Genomic DNA, 18954 nt, shown 5'->3' with positions numbered 1-18954 from the left:
TTACATTTTATAAGTAAAAGAGGGAAGACAGCATAAATTAAATTATAATAAAAATCTGAGTATTAGGTAGTTGCATATATACTGCAGTAATTTTAAGATAAGGTTAGCCAAAGATGTTTTCACTGCAATAAATATCTAGTCAAAAGCCTAAAACTGCATACGTGTTTTTCAAACCAAATAAATAGCAGAAAAGAAATCTATTAAAGCTAAGTCTATATATTCTGAGAAATATTACATGTACTATCTAATAATTAAAACACTTGAAAAGGTATGATTCAAATACTAAACAATATTGTTTTTCCTAAGATGGAATCATATCTGAGTAATATATAATCACTTGGTAAAACACATTTCTACCCAATAGAATACTTTTGTTGATGTATTCGAGAAAAGCTACTTAGCAAAAAAACCTGGTTTTTGATAGTGTTAGCACCTCCCTCAAACACTGGCGTCCTGGAAACACATACAGACTTGGTATTTAATTATATGACATCAAGGGGAAAAAAAATAAGACTCAGAAGTCAGTGTGGGGGGCTGGGGGGTTAGGGGAAACAAGGACAAGGTGTCTCCATACCTTGTAAACATCTATAAACACTCAAGGAATTTCATTTTTCTCTTCCAGGTACCATAACGTCTTGGGTAGTGATTTTTATTCTGCCTATCAACAGTGCTTTGAACCCAATTCTCTATACTCTGACCACAAGACCATTCAAAGAAATGATCCATCAGTTTTGGTATAACTACAGACAGAGAAGATCTATTGACAGCAAAGGAAGTCAGAAGACATACGCTCCATCGTTCATCTGGGTAGAAATGTGGCCCCTGCAGGAGATGCCCTCTGAGCTAATGAAGCCAGCTCTTTTCACAGACCCCTGTGAACTATCACTCATTTCTCAATCAACTAGACTCAATTCCTATTCATAACCGACTGAAACCTATTTCTACACAGAGAATATTGTGGGATGCTTTATGATGGATTTATTAGGATAAAATAAATTCCACAAAATAATTTATAATAACGGCTAAAATAAATTAGCTTACATGGACATGAGGCTGTTTGGGAAAAAATCAAAATGACTGATGCCCATGTAAAGGGAAATAAATTATATTGGTAATGTGTATAAACTGGTACATATTTTGGATAGGAAACTAAGAGAAATCTACTTCAAGGTTCATTCATTCTTTTACCATGCATTTATTGAGTACCCACTGTGTGCATGGCACTGCAGTAAATTCCTGGGAGTAGACAGTATAGAATCTTTTCAATTTGCAATGTTAAGTTGTATTTAACTACAAGAATATAAAAAGTCCATCTGCAGCTCCTAGTTTAAGGTAGAGCTTTGTCTGTCTTGCTTACCAGCAAAAGTGAGAATCACAGACACTCTTAAATAAAGGTTTATGGTTTTGGAATAATCAGTATACTAGCATCAGAAAAAATGTCTGATTATTAGCAAAGTACAGACATTTTGTTTTAAGAACTCATCTTACCTCTCTTCAAGTATGTATACTTGAGAGCCAATAAACATATTTATTACTATGAAAAAAGAGCTCTGATATTAACTCAAAACAGCACCTCTCTGTCTCTTCCTTCCCAGTTGTCTTTTTGCTTTAAATAAGCACCATTATATGAGATCATAAAAAGAGAATAAAAGTATGGCAAAGGAATGAGTCAGAAAAGCTAGAACAAGGATAGACATTTAGATCAGTGGAACAGAAGTGAGAGTCCAGAAATAAAACCCTCATATTTAACAGTCAGTTGATGTTCAACAAAGATGCCAAGACAATCAAATGGGGAAAGAACAGTTTTTTCAACAAATGGTGCTGGGACAACTGGATATCCATATGCAAAATAATGAATTTGGACCCCTACCTTGCACCGTATACAAAAGTTTACTCAAAACGAACTGACGACATAAATATGACATGAATCACTTAGAAGAAAATATACGGGAAATCTTCCAAACCCTGGATTTGGCAACGGATTCTTAGATATAACAACAAAAGCATGAGCAACAAAAGGAAAAAAAATGGATAAACTGGGCTTCATCTAAATTAAAACGTTTTGTGCATCAACAAACATTATTAAAAGAAGTGAAAAGACAATCTTCAGAATGAAAGAAGTTTCATTCATATATCTGAGAAGGGTTTAATGTCCAGAATATATAAAGAACTCTTATAACTCAACAAAAAAGACAAGCGACCCAATTTATTAAATGTGCAAAGGACTTGAATAGACTTTTCTCCAAAGAAGATTCATAAATGGCCAATAAGCATGTTCAATATCACTAATCATTAGGAAAATACAAATTAAACTATAATGAGATAACACTGCACGTACTAGGAGGGCTATAATTTAGAAAAACAAAAACAAAAACAGAAAATAACAAGTATTGGCAAGGACGTGGATATTGAAAACCTTTCTACATTGCTGGTCAGAATGTAAAATGATGCAGTCACTGTAGAAAACAGTTTGGTGATTCCTCAAAAGCTTATCATAGGGCTTCCCTGGTGGCGCAGTGCTTGACGGTCCGCCTGCCAATGCAGGGTACATGGGTTCGTGCCCCGGTCTGGGAAGATCCCACACGCTGCGGAGCAGCTGGGCCCGTGAGCCATGGCCGCTGAGTCTGCGCGTCCGGAGCCTGTGCTCCGCAACGGGAGAGGCCACAACAGTGAGAGGCCCACGTACCAAAAAAAAAAAAAAAAAAAAAAAAAACTTATCATAGTATTCCCATATGATATAGCAATTTCATTCTTGGGTATAAACCCAGAAGAAAACAGGACTCAGATCCTTGTATTCAGATACTCATCATAGCATTGTTCACAGCAGCCAAAAGATGGAAACAACCCAAGTGCCCGTGAACTGACGAAGAGATAAACAAAATGTGGTGTATACATATGATGGAATATTATTCAGCCATAAAAGGAATAAATTCTGACACATGCTATAACACGATGAACGCGAATAAACCAGGCACAAAAAGTTCAAATGACTGTATGATTCCATTTACATTATATATCTAGAATAAGCAGATTCATAGAGACATAGTAGATCAGAGGTTACTGAGGTGGGAGGGTTGGGGAGATGATGCCTGAGAAGTACAGAGTATCTTCTTGGGCAAAAAGAAGTTCTAAAATTGATTGTAGTGGTAGATAAACAACTCTGCGGTTATATGAAAAGCCACTGAATTGTACACTTTAGATGGGTGAATTTTATGGTATGTAAATTATATCTCAATAAAGCAGTTAAGGGAAAAGAAAAAAAGGGCCATAATGCACTGATTCAGGACCTGAACCTCAGGGGGAAAAGATCCACATGTTTTACTCTATAGGACACTTTTACTCTACAGAGAAAGTCATCAGGGGATGAATTTACCTTCTGTTCATGTGGTCGGCAAGTTCATCAGATACTTTTTAGCTCTGAGCTATTGAAATTTTTTGCTTTCATAATTTGAAAACATTACACAGGAATAAAATGTTTTCAGGTAGTTTTAAATACCCCCCAAATGTCTGAAACATGAAAATACTGGAATCAAAAACATAACAAATTTATTGAATAATTATATAGATTTCTTTTGAAAATAAACTACCCGAACTTTAATTCTGTTAAAAATATGCCTTGTCTGAGTCATTTCTGTTCTTACACGGAATGATACCAATGTTTTCCACATGAAGAATGTGGTAGGCTCTCAACAAATGTGTATATATATATATATATTTGCTTACATATATAAAGAGATTTATTATAAGGAATTGGCTCATGTGATTATGGAGGCTGGCAAGTCCAAAAACCTGCAGAGCCAATGTCCTAGTTCAAGTCCAAAGGCCAGAAGCTCTGTAGAACCAGGAAAAGCTAATGTCTCAGTTCACAGGTCATCAGGCAGGAAGAGCTATGTTTCCAAGGCCTTCGACTGATTGAATGAGGCCCACCCAGATTATGCAGGGCAATCTGCTTTACTCAGGCTACCAATTTGTTAATCTCATCCAAAAATGCTCTCACACAAGCACCCAGAATGTTTGGCCAAAATATATGGGTACCCTGTGGTCCAGCCACGTTGACACATAAACCATCGCATGGGAAGAGTAAATAAAATCACAACCTTGAATATTAATAGGTCTAACCAAAAGCTAGGTCGCTAGGTATGTTATAGACAAGCATATTAGTTTTGGTGTCAGAGGCCCTCAGGCAAATTATTTCATCTCAGCCTGTTTTCTATTCTGTAGATGGGAATAATATCACTTTCCTCAGAGAGCTAATATGGTTACATGAAATAATGTCTATAAAGCTCCCAGCATACTGTCTGATACATATTTCATACTAGGAACTTTTGAAACTAAATACACTATTTTAATGCTAAAAACTCCATCTTATTGACTTCAGCCTCTTGAGGCTTTTAAAAGTTTACATCAGTCAGAATAATAAATTGTCTGAGGTTTGTATAGAGCTGGCAATGAGCTACTAAGTTTAAATTTTTTTCTGAAGTCTTTAAGAAATGTTTATGCTCTGAGCTCTTCCCCAATCTCTCCCATGAAGCAGAGCAAAAAGAAATATACAACGGGATGATTTTCTTTAAAAGCCACTCTTGAAAATAAGATGAACTTCTCTGTGGACCCTACCGGGCAACAGAAACTATAAGCAGAGCGGAGCTGCAGGCCTGTGAGCTCCAACATTAGCAGCTATAAGTTTGGTAGAGGAATTAACTAAAGTGTCCATAGACGGCTCAGTGCCTGAAATCAGGGTTAGCCCAAGCTGATGGCAATTAAATAAAATTAGAAATCAACTAACATGCTTTTTCTAACTTAAAAAAAACATACATGGGGGAGGCAGGGAGAGGAACTCACACAAAAACCAAAGTAGTACAGATCACACTCATGATACAGCCAAAACAGGGGAAGTTACAGGGAATCTTAGCTTGAGATCAAGCAAATAGATCAAAAGAATAGAGAGCTCAGACTGAGGCATTTATATGGCAATCGAATGACATGTAGCATTTGAAACATGGTATTTGGAGGAACACCTATACACATACAAAACAAGACCCGAAAATTAAACCATAAGCAAAAAGAAATTCAGGTGGATTAAACACCTAAACATTAAAAACAAACTTTTTTAACTTTTGGAAAGACATATAGGAGAGCATCTTTATGACATTTCCTAGACAAGACCCAGAAAACACTATTATGAAAGATTGGTGAGATCAAATTAAAATGAAAAATGTTTATTCAAGGAGACTCTATAATCAAATATAAAAATAAACCACAGACTACAAAAGATGGTTGAAACATACATGATGGATCATTAGTTAGTATTCAAAATATGTAATACCTACAAATCCATAAGGGAAACACAAAACATAACAGAAAAATGGACAAAAGGTATGGTCTGGGAAATCACACTGCATTTCCTCAATAGGCTGGTACTCACACAAGTCAGCACTATTCAACGTGGGAGACTCTACAGGGCCATGGGTTTCAGGCGAGAGAAGACCACTGGGGCCCTCTGGAGGCTGTACTACATACACAAAATAGTAGTGTTTTTTTTTTTTAAACTGAAGTATAGTTGATTTACAGTATTAGTTTCAGGACAGTACTTTGCAGTGTTATGAAAACGTGTATACGTATTAAAAATACAAGAACGCAAACTAGAATATGCACCACCTCTAGGACAGTGGTTATCTCTGGGGAGAGAAGAAGGGGATGGGATCAAAGAGGTAACAAAACAAGCTTCAAATGCATCTAACAGTTACATACATGCATAGATCTGAAGAAAACATACCAACTGCTAATTCAGTAAATCCACACGGTGAGAATACATGGGTGTTCTTCAAATCATTCACCTTTCCTGTTAGGTTTGAAATATTTCAGTAAAAAGTTTTAAAATAATGAACCCAAAGAAATGGAAATAACATTTGGTTTGAACAAAAGTTTATTTTTGTACATTTTAAAAATTGCAATTTTCATGACACATAAGAAAAACAGTTTTCTAATATCAGAACAAGCATCTCTTTGGTATAGGAACACACCATATGTGTTATCCTTAACTTAAAAAAATTAATCAAGAACCATGACCTAATATGCTAAACAAAACTATCCTTTGCCCATCCATGTGTCCCCTTTCACAGGCCCATTGTGGGGCTTGGGAATATAGTTCCGTACATACCTCCTTACCTACAGAGAAGTAAGATACTGTATCGGAGGCATCCAGAAGTTACACAGCAAGAGAATTAGTTGGTTCAATCACTGACATATACGACACAAACCCACCAAAAAAGAGAAAGAGAGAGAGAGGGAGCGCAACGTAAGATACGGGACAAGTGAAATAGAACACTGTCATGAAGATCGAATAATAGGAAAATAATTACACCATTTAAATTTGATGCATTTTTAAAAAGTGACTTGTTTAGGGCTTCCCTGGTGGCTCAGTGGTTAAGAGTCCGCCTGCCGATGCAGGGAACGCGGGTTCGTGCCCCGGTCTGGGAGGATCCCACATGCCGCGGAATGGCTGGGCCCGTGAGCCATGGCCGCTGAGCCTGCGCGTCCGGAGCCTGTGCTCCGCAATGGGAGAGGCCACGACAGTGAGAGGCCTGCGTACCGCAAAAAAAAAAAAAAAAAAAAAAAAAGTAACTTGTTTAGAATTATTATATTTAGAATTATTACTTGCCAAGCTCCAAAATAATACAGAGCCACAATTTTGATAAGGCACTTTAAAGAGAGCAAACATATAACAACATCAAATATGAGAAATATCCATAAAAGCAGTTAACCTTAGGGAAAAAAATAGGCATTCTTTCAAGACAGGTTTCAGTAAACGCTTTTTTGGAAAGCATCATAGAAGGGTGAAAAATATTTATCATATATTATAAAAAGCTGTCAACAGTTAAAGTTCAAAATCCTGTTTAAAAAAAAAAGATAATATTTTCCTTCAGGTCAATGAGGTTCTGACTCAAATATCTTTTCGAGAAACAATTATAATCTTTATGCTAAAAATAGGAAGAAAAAACAGATTTTAATTATGTTGTCAACTCTTATTCATCAAACATTTAGTGATTGTTGTGTAACAGACTTCTAGCTGCTGGACATATATAAGTAATAAGACACAATCATTGGTTCTAGGGAATTTAGCCTAATGGAGCTGAATCTAACATTGGTCCATATAATAAAGCTCGACTTCAAACTCTGCAAGTTTTGGTATCTTCTTGCAAACTGAAGAGAATAATGGTCCACCTGCTACTGGTAGCACTGTGGCATTATTAATATTATCTACTGATTAAATTAACTTCCGTAGAAGAATCTTTGAAAGTTTAGAGAACAGAAAATGTTTAAAGATAAACGGGCAGCATCAAAAATAACATCATATTCTGTTTTCACAAAATGAAGAAAACCAAGAAAAATTTCATCTTCTGTATACAGAACTGCTGGTGGTTATCCTATCCACACGGTACATGTGCACACATCATAAATGAGGTGGCATGGATTATTACAGTCAAATCAGTTGTCAGGCTTCAAGGAATCATAGCCTTCTTTCAAGAGGTCCCGCCATGTTTTAAGGAAACGTGCATTTTCTGTACATTTGAAGGCAAGCTCTTCCACTTGAGCTGATACTGCAGATGCAGCTTCAAGAAGTTTGGTTAATGAAAATGCTGCCTGAAATTATAAAAAAAAAAAAAGTCAAAGAATAGAAGCTTTTTTTTAAAAAAATTCTCTCCACATCTTATAAACCAACCTGAAAATAACTTAGAACCTCGAATCCAATGCCCAAGTTATTTTCTTTCAAAGTAAAAAAATCTACAAACTAAAACATCAGCTCTTGGAACTGATCAGCTCGTGGAACCTAAGAAATTTTCTTTCTTTTTTTTTTTTTAAATTTAGTTGCTTCTTTGCTTGCACCGGGTCTTAGTTGCAGCAGGCAGGCTCGTCCCTGGGGCACGCGGGCTCACTAGCTGTCCGGCGCCGGCTCTACAGCGCGCGGCTCAGATGCCCAGGTGGCACGCGGGATCTTAGTCCCCAGACCAGGGCTCAGGCCCGCCTCCGCTGCGTTGCAAGGCGGATTCTTAACCACTGGGCCACCCGGGAAGTCCCAGAAGTTCTTCTATATGAAGCTTTGAGGAAGTATGTCTGCGAGAAAGATAATCCATGACGGATGAGACATGAGCAGTCAGCATTTTTTTTCGTTGAAAATACACTAGAGTCTCATTTAGCTCAACAAGACGCCTTGGGCCCGTTGACACCAAGTACCAGAAGTATCTGAAGGTCTTCTTATGACACAGCTCTTACCGATACGTGGGTACCAAGGGCCGTGCTCCACTGTCTTTACCTGTGAACGCGGCAGACCGTGAAAACGTACAGACCAAAGAACAGACCCTCAAGTTACACATCCGCACTGCATTCTACGCACTCACTTGGAACCAGCCTGCTCAGCAGAGACAAACTGCTGCAGCACTCTCGCCATCTTCTAGAACAACAAATACCGACTGAGCAACGAGACATTAACGGAGTTCACTCCGCAGTTTCTGATCTGCACGGGAGGGTCTCCCAGTTAAGACACACCCTACACTTGACCTTAAATCGTGAAACCGGGACCCCTCGGGGAGGAGGGGTTTGGAAATTGGAGGTTCAACAGAAGCCGTCCAGACCCGGCGTCCCAGCAGACACCCCGGGGAGGGGTCTCTGCCCCGTTAGTGGAAGCCGTCTGGACCACCGGGCGGGGAGTGACCCGTCCTGACTGGGTCCGCCCGTACAGATAATCGCCTTGTCAGCGGGCTCTGGGCAGGCGGCCAACCGGGACGGGGGCGCCTTAAGTCCCGGCAGAGGGATCACGGCCTGGCCCTCAGCCCCGCAGATGAGGTGGGGCGGGCGACGCGAACTGCGCGGTTTCGGGTTACAGCGCCGGACTGGAACCCGGCAGCCGAGCACGAAGAACCGCCGGCGCGGCGCGGGAGGGATGCCCGGGACTCCCGACGCGAATCCTGAACACGGGCGGGACCAGCCCGGACCCGCCGGCCGCACTCACGTCTCCGATCTGCAGCTCCACCTCCTCCAGCAGGTCCACCGGCCGGCCGCTGTTCCTGTTCGGAACCGTCCGGTCCAAACCCCCCGGGGTGCCGAGGGAAGATGCTGAAGACGCGTCTGAAGACGAGGCAGAGGAGGGCGGCGGCTGCGGGGAAAGCCGAAGCGGCTGCGGGGAAAGCCGCAGCTCCTCCGGGTCCGCCATGGAGAGGGCTGGGGGTGGGACGGCACCTCGGCGGCCGAACTAATACCAACCGACTTTCAACCGCTCGCGCCTAAATCCCAGCTGGCCCGCCTCCTCGCCGCTCTCGGCCCTGGGCCGCGAAGCCCTGTCACTTTCTCGGGACAGCCAATCAGGTGCCAGTGAGTGCGCCTCGGGCAGCTCTGCGCTCCCGGAGCAGAAGACAACACCTCCCAGGGTGCCGTGCGCGCTGCTCCGCCCCACCTTCTTGGCACTGCGCGCGCGAAGCGCCCTGGGATTGGTGGTCTCGGCCCCCCAGAGCTCCGGCGGCCTCCGCGCGCCCCGGTGAGAGGCCGCGCCCCGGTGAGAGGCCGCGTCGCCTGCAGCCGCGGGCAGCGCCGGGACTTGGAGTCTCTTCCCTTGCCCCCTCAGTCCGTGACCCGGAAGCACTGCCTTCGTCGCGTCTCGCGCGGCGCCAGTGCACAGCAAGAGGGAGGCGGGAGCGCCATGAAGGCGGAGCAGTCGCTGAGGAGGGAGGCGGAGACTCCGCGCGTGCAGGCGGGCGATGGCGCCCCCCGTGGCCTAGAGGTCACGCGCCCGGGCGAGCCGAGCGCGAGCTCCTCCCGCGGCGTCCGCCAGCGTATCGACTGCAGTGAACATGCAGGTGCCGCTGGCCAGGCTGGCCTGCCCGGGTGAGCGGGGTCTGGGCGCGCGGGTGAGGGGAGCGAGGTCGCGGGCCCGCGTCGTTGGGTGGAACCAAGGCAGAGGTCGCGCGGTCAGCGCCCGGCGGACCCTGGATTCCTCCCCGGCTTCCTCCCCGGCTCGTCCAGCTGCAGAGTTGACAACTAACTAGGCCAGAGGTCACGGGCGGAGGAAACTTGTCAGCACGGCGCCGCCGCGGAATCTCCCCGAGCGCCAGTGCTGAGCCCCCTCCCGAAGCCCAGGCGTAGTCTGTTGCCGAGTTGGAAATGGGTAAACTAACATTTGCACAGCTTTTCCCCTTGGTCTTCAGCTGGCTGGCGTCTTGGCAGTCGTCCTACTCCTTTCTTAAGAATTTGAACCGTTCTGCCACCAGCAGTAACTTTCAAATGCTGCCCAAGTGACCAGAGTGGATCTGGGGCCAGGAATTTTTCTGCGTTGCCTGAAATTAACTCTAGGGCTTGTCGTGTCATGGTTGCCCCTAGAGCCGTCAGGATGACTTGGTAAAATACCTCATTACCCGCCCCTCCTTTCACTTAAGAAAAAAAAGTAGAATGATGCAGCGGGATGGGTTTGGTTTTGTTTTGTTTTACTTAAAAACAAAAGAACGGTTAAAAAGTCAAAAAAAAAAAGTTTACTTCAGGATATTGAATTCTCCCACAACGGACTTAGTTTTTATCTTTAGTTTCTTTAAATTAATTTGTGGTTATAGAATAAACAGGTGTACCTATTGCAAAGTCAACGAATTTCATTAAATTAGAATTGTCAAATTCGGCCATCGTGGATTAAATAGTTAGGATTTCATTTAAAGTTTCTATACCTCGTGCGTGTATTACTACACCTAACGGGTATGTACTGTTGACTGAAAAAAAAAATGCACAACCTAAAGATTGCGAATTACGTTTTATTCGCAGACACACTGAGCACTTAAGCCCAGGAGACAGCCTCTTCAGATAGCTCTGAGGGACTCTTCTGAAGAGGTCAGGGAGAAGCCAAGATGCAGAGGAGTTTTTGTAAAAACAAACAAACACAAGCAAAAAAAAAAAAAAAAAAAAAAAAAAAGCCAGGTAGTTGGAACATGAAAAGATTACTGCTCATTAGTGAAAACCAGATATCTGAAGTTAATGAATTCAGCATTTTGCCCGGTATGGGAAGATGCAAGAGTCTGGCCTCATTGAACTCATTCCTTTGATGTGCACCTTTGCTCTCTGGGGCCAGTGTCCTGCTTCTCTCCATCCTGAATCCCCCCAGGATGCACAGCTGGGACAGCTGCAGTGGCAGAGGGCTTGATGGCTCTACATCAAGAGATGTAGGTGACATTCTTTGTCCACAGTGCCTCCTCTTACTCATAAATTTGACCAATGTTTGGGAGTCATTTCATGACCAGTTTTTGTCCCACGGCGCTAGGAGAGCTCATTCCTAGATCAGGCGAAGATTCTGTTGAGAGACCACCCAATGGGTTATTTTGGGGATTGGGCCCTGTTGGTAATCTAAAATTCTCTGCAGCGCCTGTCTTACTAGTTGATGATGATCCAGGAGCTGTTTTGCCTTGTTACTTCTTCCCATATCTAAAGTTGCACTGTTGCAATTATTCTAGAGTTATGTATGTGATCAACTGTCTTAAGACATCATTGATTTTGTTGGAGGCCTGGTTACACATTGGGTAATGCAAGAGAAAGCAATCTTATAAAGTAGACAGGATATAAATAATAGAGCTAATAACATTAGTAAGGTCAGAGTGCAGCAGAGAGAGGGCCAAGTCATAAGTAATTTGAAACTAACAAGAGAGCAAATTAAAACAATGATTAGTATAACTAGTTGTAATCTGGTCGAAATAAGCCATCAAGTCCCCAGGGGAGCCAGCTGGAGAAGCCAAATTCTGGAGGGATCAGGTAGAGAGAAAAAGAAATGTTTCATCTTTGTTTACAAAGGTATACTTAATCAACTTGGGGTAAGTGTAAGAGGAAAGGTTTTCCAGCTCAGTGGTATGATCTAAAAGTTGTCAGAAACTTGTATTTGTCAAATAGTCCTTTTTGTAAATCTTCTTGAAGATCTTCATTATATAAAAGCATCAGAGTAAAAGAATGATTGTCTAAAAACGACAAAAGACTTAATATGGCATGGTTAAAGATCTGATTACAATGCAATTGACAAGAAACTTGGATATTTCTGTGACAAACAACATTTTAAGATAATAACTAGAATTATGACTGATAGCATTATACCAGGACATATCAGACTTTTAGGAGTTCTTTACAAATTTTGGAATATCTATATGAATGACATCTAACCTTAGAAGGTATTATCACCACTTATTTGACAGTGTTTCCCATGTACGTTAACATAAATAAACTTAGTTGAATATCTCTCTTCAAGATATCTCAGGATTCCTTTGAAGCATCTCAGAGTTAGCTGGGGGTCAGAAGAACTTTAGTTAGAATTTTCGATTTGGGAAGTTTGTCAAAAGTACCAGAAAGGTTTCAAAACACTTGGTCAAATAGGATCATAGGTCGCTGTGAAACAACACTTAATTCACTTAACGAAAGTGACAAAATACTTCAAAAGCAAAAACAGATCACTTAGAGTCACGGAAACTCAATCTCTTATCCAAAGCAGTGAAAACTTTGTTCTCTTAACAGAGAGAGGAACCAAGTCCATTCCTACCTCAGCCTATTTTTAATAACAAAATCCATTTACCTAATTAAATTTAATCTAATCCCAGCCTGACCATGTCCAGAACTCCTTTTCAGGGCTCCCTTTCTGCAAACCTTCTACAACTTTCTGTGTTCATATTAGTTTGTTCCTTAATTTTTTTAAGGAATATTTCTAAGGAGAAGTAAATGTCTCTAGGACAAAATCACCCTTCTTTTTCCAACAAATTCATTTCTATTCTTCATATCTTCTTTTGCTGAGAACATACATCCTACTTTCCTAGCACACTGAAATGTTTCCCTTGATATTTTTAGTAGCTTTGATTACATATTACAGTTTTAACCCTTAAAAACCTTAATCTTTAGCAAAAACTGAAAAGGAGCAAGTGATTATGAACTGTTTGTTCACAAACAGCATTTCCTGATTTGAATATTCTAAAACCTCTAGAAACATACATCTTCTCATAGCATAATTTCTTTCCTCAGTGTGGTACAAGACATGTGTCCAATAAACCCAAACATCTGTAGTTTCCCTCTCGTAAGGAGACAAAAGTAGGTAGATTTAGACCTGTTTAGCAATTAACGTTCCAGTATTTTATCTTATTTGAAATAACCTGGATATTCAATAAATTCCCATCATTTTTAACTTGTCAAAACTCAAATTACCAAAAATCTGAAGAAACTATTTTAAGATAGACATACCCACAACATAATTATTCCTGAAGAGTTCACCTAAAAACTCTTATCTCATTTACCTTTATTTTGTAACTTATGAAAATGGTACTATTTAATTTTTTCTTGTTGACAAACTGTTACAAATAACATGAACTTATGACCTTCAGTAAACCTAGGTACAATAAAAGTAAGACATGTCTGTACTGACTAAACCAACAAGCTTAAGATAGCTTTAATATCAGATATTAATTTAATATTGAATATTTCCTAGATCATGTGAACCCAAAATTCACTCTGGCCAGTTTCTTTTATATTTAGAAATATTTACTTTGTAAGTGCTTATTTTAAGTCAATTAAATAGAGCTCTTTTATAAGTTTAATTTTGATAATATTTTCCAGAGTTTGAGACATCTCATATGTAATGTACACCCAGACATATAAACAGACAAAACTAGAGATTGCACAGCTTCACTCTAAAAGCTTAGTTATGAATCAGGTATTACCATATAAACTCACTAGTTTATAAGTAACAGTTGGAATAAGTTAAATTTGTTTGCTCAGATGACCAAGGCTTCACTATTTGTGGAAAAGACTTAAGATTTGTATTTGTCCTTGATAAACCCTTAAGGAGGCTATGAATTAGATTTTGGGTGAGGAAACCTTTCCAACAGTTTGAGTTTAAAAAGGCCTTTTTTCCCTTTTTTTCCCCTTGGTTTCAGGTTTTACCTGTTTGAGCTAATTAGGCTCAGTCTCTGGTCTTTGTGGGCTGTATTTACATTTCTGATTTGTAGAGATTTGAAAGGTACATCTGCTCCTAATTCTCCGAAGAACTGATCTGCCACCTAAATGATATTAAAATATTGATTTGCCCAACTATACTTACTTTATTTGCTTTTGTATCAGAGAGATGATTTCCAACTAAACTGAAAATCAAGAGTTCCACTTTCTAGAACTTTAGGATTTAATTTATCATGACTTCAAAAGCTTGCATAAGGCATTAACAATGGCCCTCTTTTTGAGTGCACAGGGTAGACCCAGAGCAAAATGTCTATTATTATTTTTATTGACCCCTGAATATTAGTTCCCATTTTTTACCTCATATTGTATTGGCTCAGGTAACCCTACTGGTTTCATTTCATATGTTTAATAGTTCATGAGGGCCAGATTCATATGCCCTGTCTTATAATACCAAGTAGAGGAAGCCCAGTGAAACATGTCTATCTCACAATAAATATCCCACAAGCCCAGTGAAACATGTCTATCCCAGTGAAACATGTCTATCCCACAATTTCAGCAAAAGAGATGTAAACATCTTATATAAAGCCTATTTAAATATACCAATTTTTATAAACTTCCATCTCAATTCTGTCAACTTTTATACCTTTAACTTTGGTTCCCATTAGGACCCAATCAACAAGCTTTGGTCATACAAGGAGTCCTAGAAGCTTTCTTTCATTCCCCAACCATTTTATCTATTTTGTTTAAAAGGCTCTGGGGTCCCTAGCGAGGGGTTGAACCAAGAGACTCAGGCCCTTTTGTCAGTCTTTTCATTTGATTAGTTGGCCTGTTGCCCCAAGTAACTGTTGGTCAGGTATCTAAATGTAATTTTCTTCCAGCCTTTTAAATATATATGTTTTTTAAACTGGGTAGAGTGGACTTGTTTGGGGCCCTTTAATGTTGGGAACCAATAGGGTGTCCCTTTGGCCCATCATCCATAGGTAGTGTTGCATCAAAACCTTTTGTTTTAATCCCACTAACATCCATTTTATTTATCCCATTTATTAATAACCATCTGTAGATTTCTTTATTTGGGGGGTACTAGTCTCTAAAATTTCCACCTTGTCAGGAAGAAGTCTCTAGACTTTTCCCTCCATTTTTTTTAACTTCCATGTTAAACTAGTTAACATTAATTAGCCTAATGCTTTTATTAGCATCTGTAAGACCCATTGAGGGGAAGCAGAGACCACAAATAAGTCTTCCCAAACTGTTTTGTTCTTTGTTTGTTTTAAAGGAGTTCTTAGGTTAATCATTATATATGTCCTTTTCCACCTTCTAATTTGTTTTTTTTCATGGGTGCCAATAAAACAGCTGCTCACTATGAGAGCGCTCTAAAGTTTTACCAGTTTAGAAGTATCTCCAGTTTACAGGATCCATCATCTGGCCCTTAATGAGGTATATCTTAATAGTGGCTCAAACCAATAAAATGCAAGAGGCTTCCCAATAAGAGAGCGTGGAGGGTGCCGACTAAACAAGATCCAGAAGGTTTACTCCCAAAAATAGTCTAAGAAAGTAAAGGCCTTCGTTGAGCAGGCTGACACGATGAAGGTTAAGATGGCAAAAAAAGTGCCTGAGAGTTGGCACAGACAGAAGACTGCTCGGAATCCCAGTCTGTTCGATTGGCTGACAGATGTACACCGTATGTTACCTTCCGGATGGCAGAGACCAAGTTTAAAAACACACACAGCACCGAAGATCAGGTAGAACGTTTACATCTCAAAGACACAGGAAGGGAAATGCAAGCTCCCCCTAGAAGGACTTTTGTTACTTTAAGGTCAGAATTCTGAAAAGGTGTCTTATCAAGCCGGTTTTCTCTAACTTAACTGTGTGCACAATAAAAAAGCCCCATCTTTGTCATTTTTGAGGCAAGATTTCCTTTAATTCCCAATTAAGTAAGTACTTGTAAGTGTAAGGTTTGTACGTACATAAACCTGGCTGGAGTCTTAGTTGGAGGCAAAGATATTAGGCCAGCCTCACACCTCATCACCCAGTCCAGAGCCCCCAGTGTCTTTTAGCTAGGCCCCCCCACCCCCAGTACCTTTCAGCTTGGGAGCCAGGTGCCTGTTACACACCGCCACATAAAACTCTGGATCATCAACCAATAATCTGGAGCTCTGAGAACCAGGGGAGACTCACCCAGATTCGTCTGGAGTCTCTCAGGAGGTAGGTGGACAGAAGAGGCCTCTGCTGGTACCAAGGCTTCTGTTCCTCAGAGAGTTCAGGTGAAGGAGAGAAGTCAGCTCTAGGTCCCTTAGTGGTCACCACACTGTCACCTGGGGGATAAAAGAACACAATGTAAAAGTTGAGAATTATGTTTTAGTCAACAGGCATTCTGAGGACTACAGCCCGGGAGACCACCTCTGAGACGGCTCTGAGGGACTGCTCCAGAGACATAAGGGAAGAGCCAGGATCTGGAGAGTTTTTGCAACAATAACAACCAAAACAAAAAACAAAAAAAAACAGGTAGTTGGAACATCAAAAGATTACTGCTAATTAGAGAAAACTAAAAATCTCAAGTTAATGAATTTAGTGCTTTTCCCTGTATGGGAAGATGCAAGAGTCTGGGCTCATTGAAATTATTCCTTTGATGTGCACCTATACCATCTAGGGCCAGTATCCTGCTTTTCTCCATCCTGAATCCCCTCAGGGTGCACTCTTGGGGGCAGCTGCAGTGGCTGAGGGCTTCATGGCCTCAACATCCTTTGTTTACTGAGATGACAGGCGACATTCTTTGTCCACAGTTTGCTTTATGTTTTTTGGAATATCAAAGTAAATCGGACACTATCTGCCCTACTCTTAATTTAGTTGAAATCATTCTTGGGTCAAGTGCTATCCAAATTCCACCCAAATTACCATTTCTATTTTCATTGGGTATTTAAATCATTGCCATTTCATAGCCTGGTGTTAGCACTACTGGCATCAGAGATGGACATAGAATTGCCATCTGTGATTTTATATGGTGATGTTATGAGTTCACTGGACTTTTTGACCTCACTTCTCTACCACAATTCAGCCGGTGTGTCTAAGTGTTTAAATCTCAAAAAAAAAAAAAGACAGTTATGTTTATATCATTTTTTGGTCATATAGATGTTTTAAATTTTTAGTTAAGTGATCTTATGAGTTTTGAGATTTTTTTGCCACACTTAGAAAAAGCTTTCCAAATCAAAGTTTCTTTAAAAAAAATTACAGTTGTTTTCCCCATAATCTTTTTTGTGTGTGACTGTAAATGTTCTTTTTTAAGCAAGAGTTTTATTGAGATACAAGTCACACACCATACAATCACGTCATCTGAAGGATACAACTCAGTGGTGTTTAGTATATTCACAGAGTTGAGCAGCCGTCACCACAGTGTGTCTTAGAACGTTGCCATCATCCCAGAAAGAAAGCTCATACTCATTAACCATCACTCCCCAGCCCCTCCAGCCCTAGGTAACAACTATCCATCCACTAATGGACATTTGGGTCGTTTCCACTGTGGGGCTGCTGTGAATAACGTACCTATGAACATTCATGTACAAGTTTTTGTGCAGACATATGTTTTCTTTTATCTTACGTATATACCTGAGGAAGGAGAGGTCAGAGGTCACGGGGGCAGGAGGCATTTCTGCCGCTGGCCTAGTTGCTGTGTAGCAGAGGGGTAGGCATCCGCCGCCACGTTCTGGAAGGTTCTTGGGCTCGACTAGGGCAGTAGCACCAGGACTTCGGGTCTGTGCTGGCTGAGTGGAGCCGCCACCATGTTTGGCCGCTTGGTGGCGGGGAGGCTGGTGCAGACAGCTGCACAGCAAGTGGCAGAGGATAAATTTGTTGTTGACTTGCCTGATAATGAAAATATCAACCGTGCTGTGGTTTTTATGCTGGGAACAGTCCCATTTCCTGAGGGAATGGGAGGATCTGTCTACTTCTCCTGTCCTGATTCAAATGGAATGCCAGTACGGCAACTCCTAGGATTTGTCGCGAGTGGAAACCGAGTGCCATCTTCAAAACTTCAGGTCTTAAACCTGGAGGAGGAAGCCAGCACCCTTCTGGGGCCATGAATAGTGTCCGGACTCCATCTGTTGCTCACGTTGGAAGTTCAGTGGAATTATTGGACAGTCTGGCTCAGCAGACTCCTGTAGGTAATGCTGCTGTGTCTTCAGTTGACTCATTTACTCAGTTCCCACAAAAGATGTTGGACAGCTCCTACAGTTTTGCTTCATTTGATGTCTCTCAGGCCCAGATGACACCAAGTCCATCTGAAATGTTCATTCCGACAAATGTGGTTCTGAAATGGTATGAAAACTTTCAAAGATGACTAGCACAGAACCCTCTCTTTTGGAAAACATAATCTGAATAAATTAATTTTTAATGGAAAAGAAAGTATATACCTATGACTGAGTTATATGGAAACTGTATGTTTAACATTCTGAGGAACTGCCAGACTGTTTTCCGAAGTGGCTGCGCCATTTTACTCCCCCACCCCCAGCAGTGCACGATGGTTCCAATTTCTGCACATCCTCTCCAGCACTTGTTATGTCTTATTGATTATAGCCGTCTTAGTGGATATAAAGTGGTATCGTGTTGTGGTTTTGATTTGTATTTCTCTGATGGTTAATGATATTGAGCATCTTTTCGTGTGCTTATTGGACATTCGTTTATCTCCTTTGGAGAAACATCTATTCAGATTCTTTGTGTGTTTTTAATTGGGTTGTTTGTCTTTTTGTTATTAGAAATTAGTTCTTTATATATGCCAGATACAAATCCCTTATCAGATATATGATGTGCGGATATTTTCTCCCCTTCCATGGGTTATCTTTTCCCTTTCTTGTTGGTATCTTTTAAAAACAAAAAGTTATCATTTTTATGAAGGACAGTGTATCTGTTTTCTCTTTTGTTGCTTGTGCTTTTGGTGTCATAGCTAAGAAGCCATTGCCTGATCCAAGGTCACAAATATTTACACTCTTTTTCTTTTTTTTGAGATAGCACTGAGGA

The 18954-nt window shown here is 40.8% G+C and overlaps 3 protein-coding genes and 1 pseudogene across 9 annotated transcripts in view; 3 read left to right on the top strand and 1 right to left on the bottom strand.

Annotated features, from left to right (window-relative positions):
* RXFP1 (relaxin family peptide receptor 1) overlaps positions 1–2727 on the top strand; it is a 96145-nt gene extending 93418 nt beyond the window's left edge. For both annotated transcript variants that reach the window (XM_073805615.1, XM_019926350.3), the window contains one exon: positions 623–2727. In XM_073805615.1, the coding sequence (XP_073661716.1) occupies positions 623–924 (302 nt within the window). In that variant the 3' untranslated portion in view covers positions 925–2727. The remainder of the gene's footprint in view (positions 1–622) is intronic.
* Positions 2728–5905: 3178 nt separating this feature from the next.
* C5H4orf46 (chromosome 5 C4orf46 homolog) lies at positions 5906–9496 on the bottom strand. The gene is made up of 2 exons (XM_019926358.3): positions 9008–9496; positions 5906–7641 (listed from the first exon to the last, which is right to left on the bottom strand). The coding sequence occupies exons 1-2, from the start codon at positions 9206–9208 to the stop codon at positions 7486–7488; spliced, it is 357 nt and encodes a 118-aa protein (XP_019781917.1). The 5' UTR covers positions 9209–9496; the 3' UTR covers positions 5906–7485.
* Positions 9497–9696: 200 nt separating this feature from the next.
* ETFDH (electron transfer flavoprotein dehydrogenase) overlaps positions 9697–18954 on the top strand; it is a 35119-nt gene continuing 25861 nt past the window's right edge. For 3 of the 6 annotated variants that reach the window (XM_019926356.3, XM_019926351.2, XM_073805619.1), the window contains exon 1: positions 9697–9876. In XM_019926356.3, coding sequence (XP_019781915.1) covers positions 9843–9876 — 34 coding nt within the window. In that variant the 5' untranslated portion in view covers positions 9697–9842. Of the gene's footprint in view, positions 9877–16306; positions 16450–18954 lie in introns of all 6 variants that reach the window. The other 3 variants (XM_073805618.1, XM_073805617.1, XM_019926353.3) reach the window with 3 other exon arrangements.
* Positions 16460–18935, top strand: LOC101325376 (protein Hikeshi pseudogene; annotated as a pseudogene).

Source organism: Tursiops truncatus, chromosome 5 (assembly GCF_011762595.2).
Source record: "Tursiops truncatus isolate mTurTru1 chromosome 5, mTurTru1.mat.Y, whole genome shotgun sequence".
NCBI classification, from domain to species: domain Eukaryota; kingdom Metazoa; phylum Chordata; class Mammalia; order Artiodactyla; family Delphinidae; genus Tursiops; species Tursiops truncatus.
The sequence above is the reverse complement of the archived record's forward strand: the minus strand, read 5'-3'. Positions and strand labels throughout refer to the sequence as shown.

Coding starts and splice junctions, on each gene's coding strand:
- C5H4orf46 (XM_019926358.3), bottom strand. CDS start 9,208: ATGGCGGACCCGGAGGAGCTGCGGCTTTCCCCGCAGCCGCTTCGGCTT. Junction 7,642..9,007: donor TGGAGCTGCAGATCGGAGAC/GTGAGTGCGGCC, acceptor TTATAATTTCAG/GCAGCATTTTCATTAACCAA.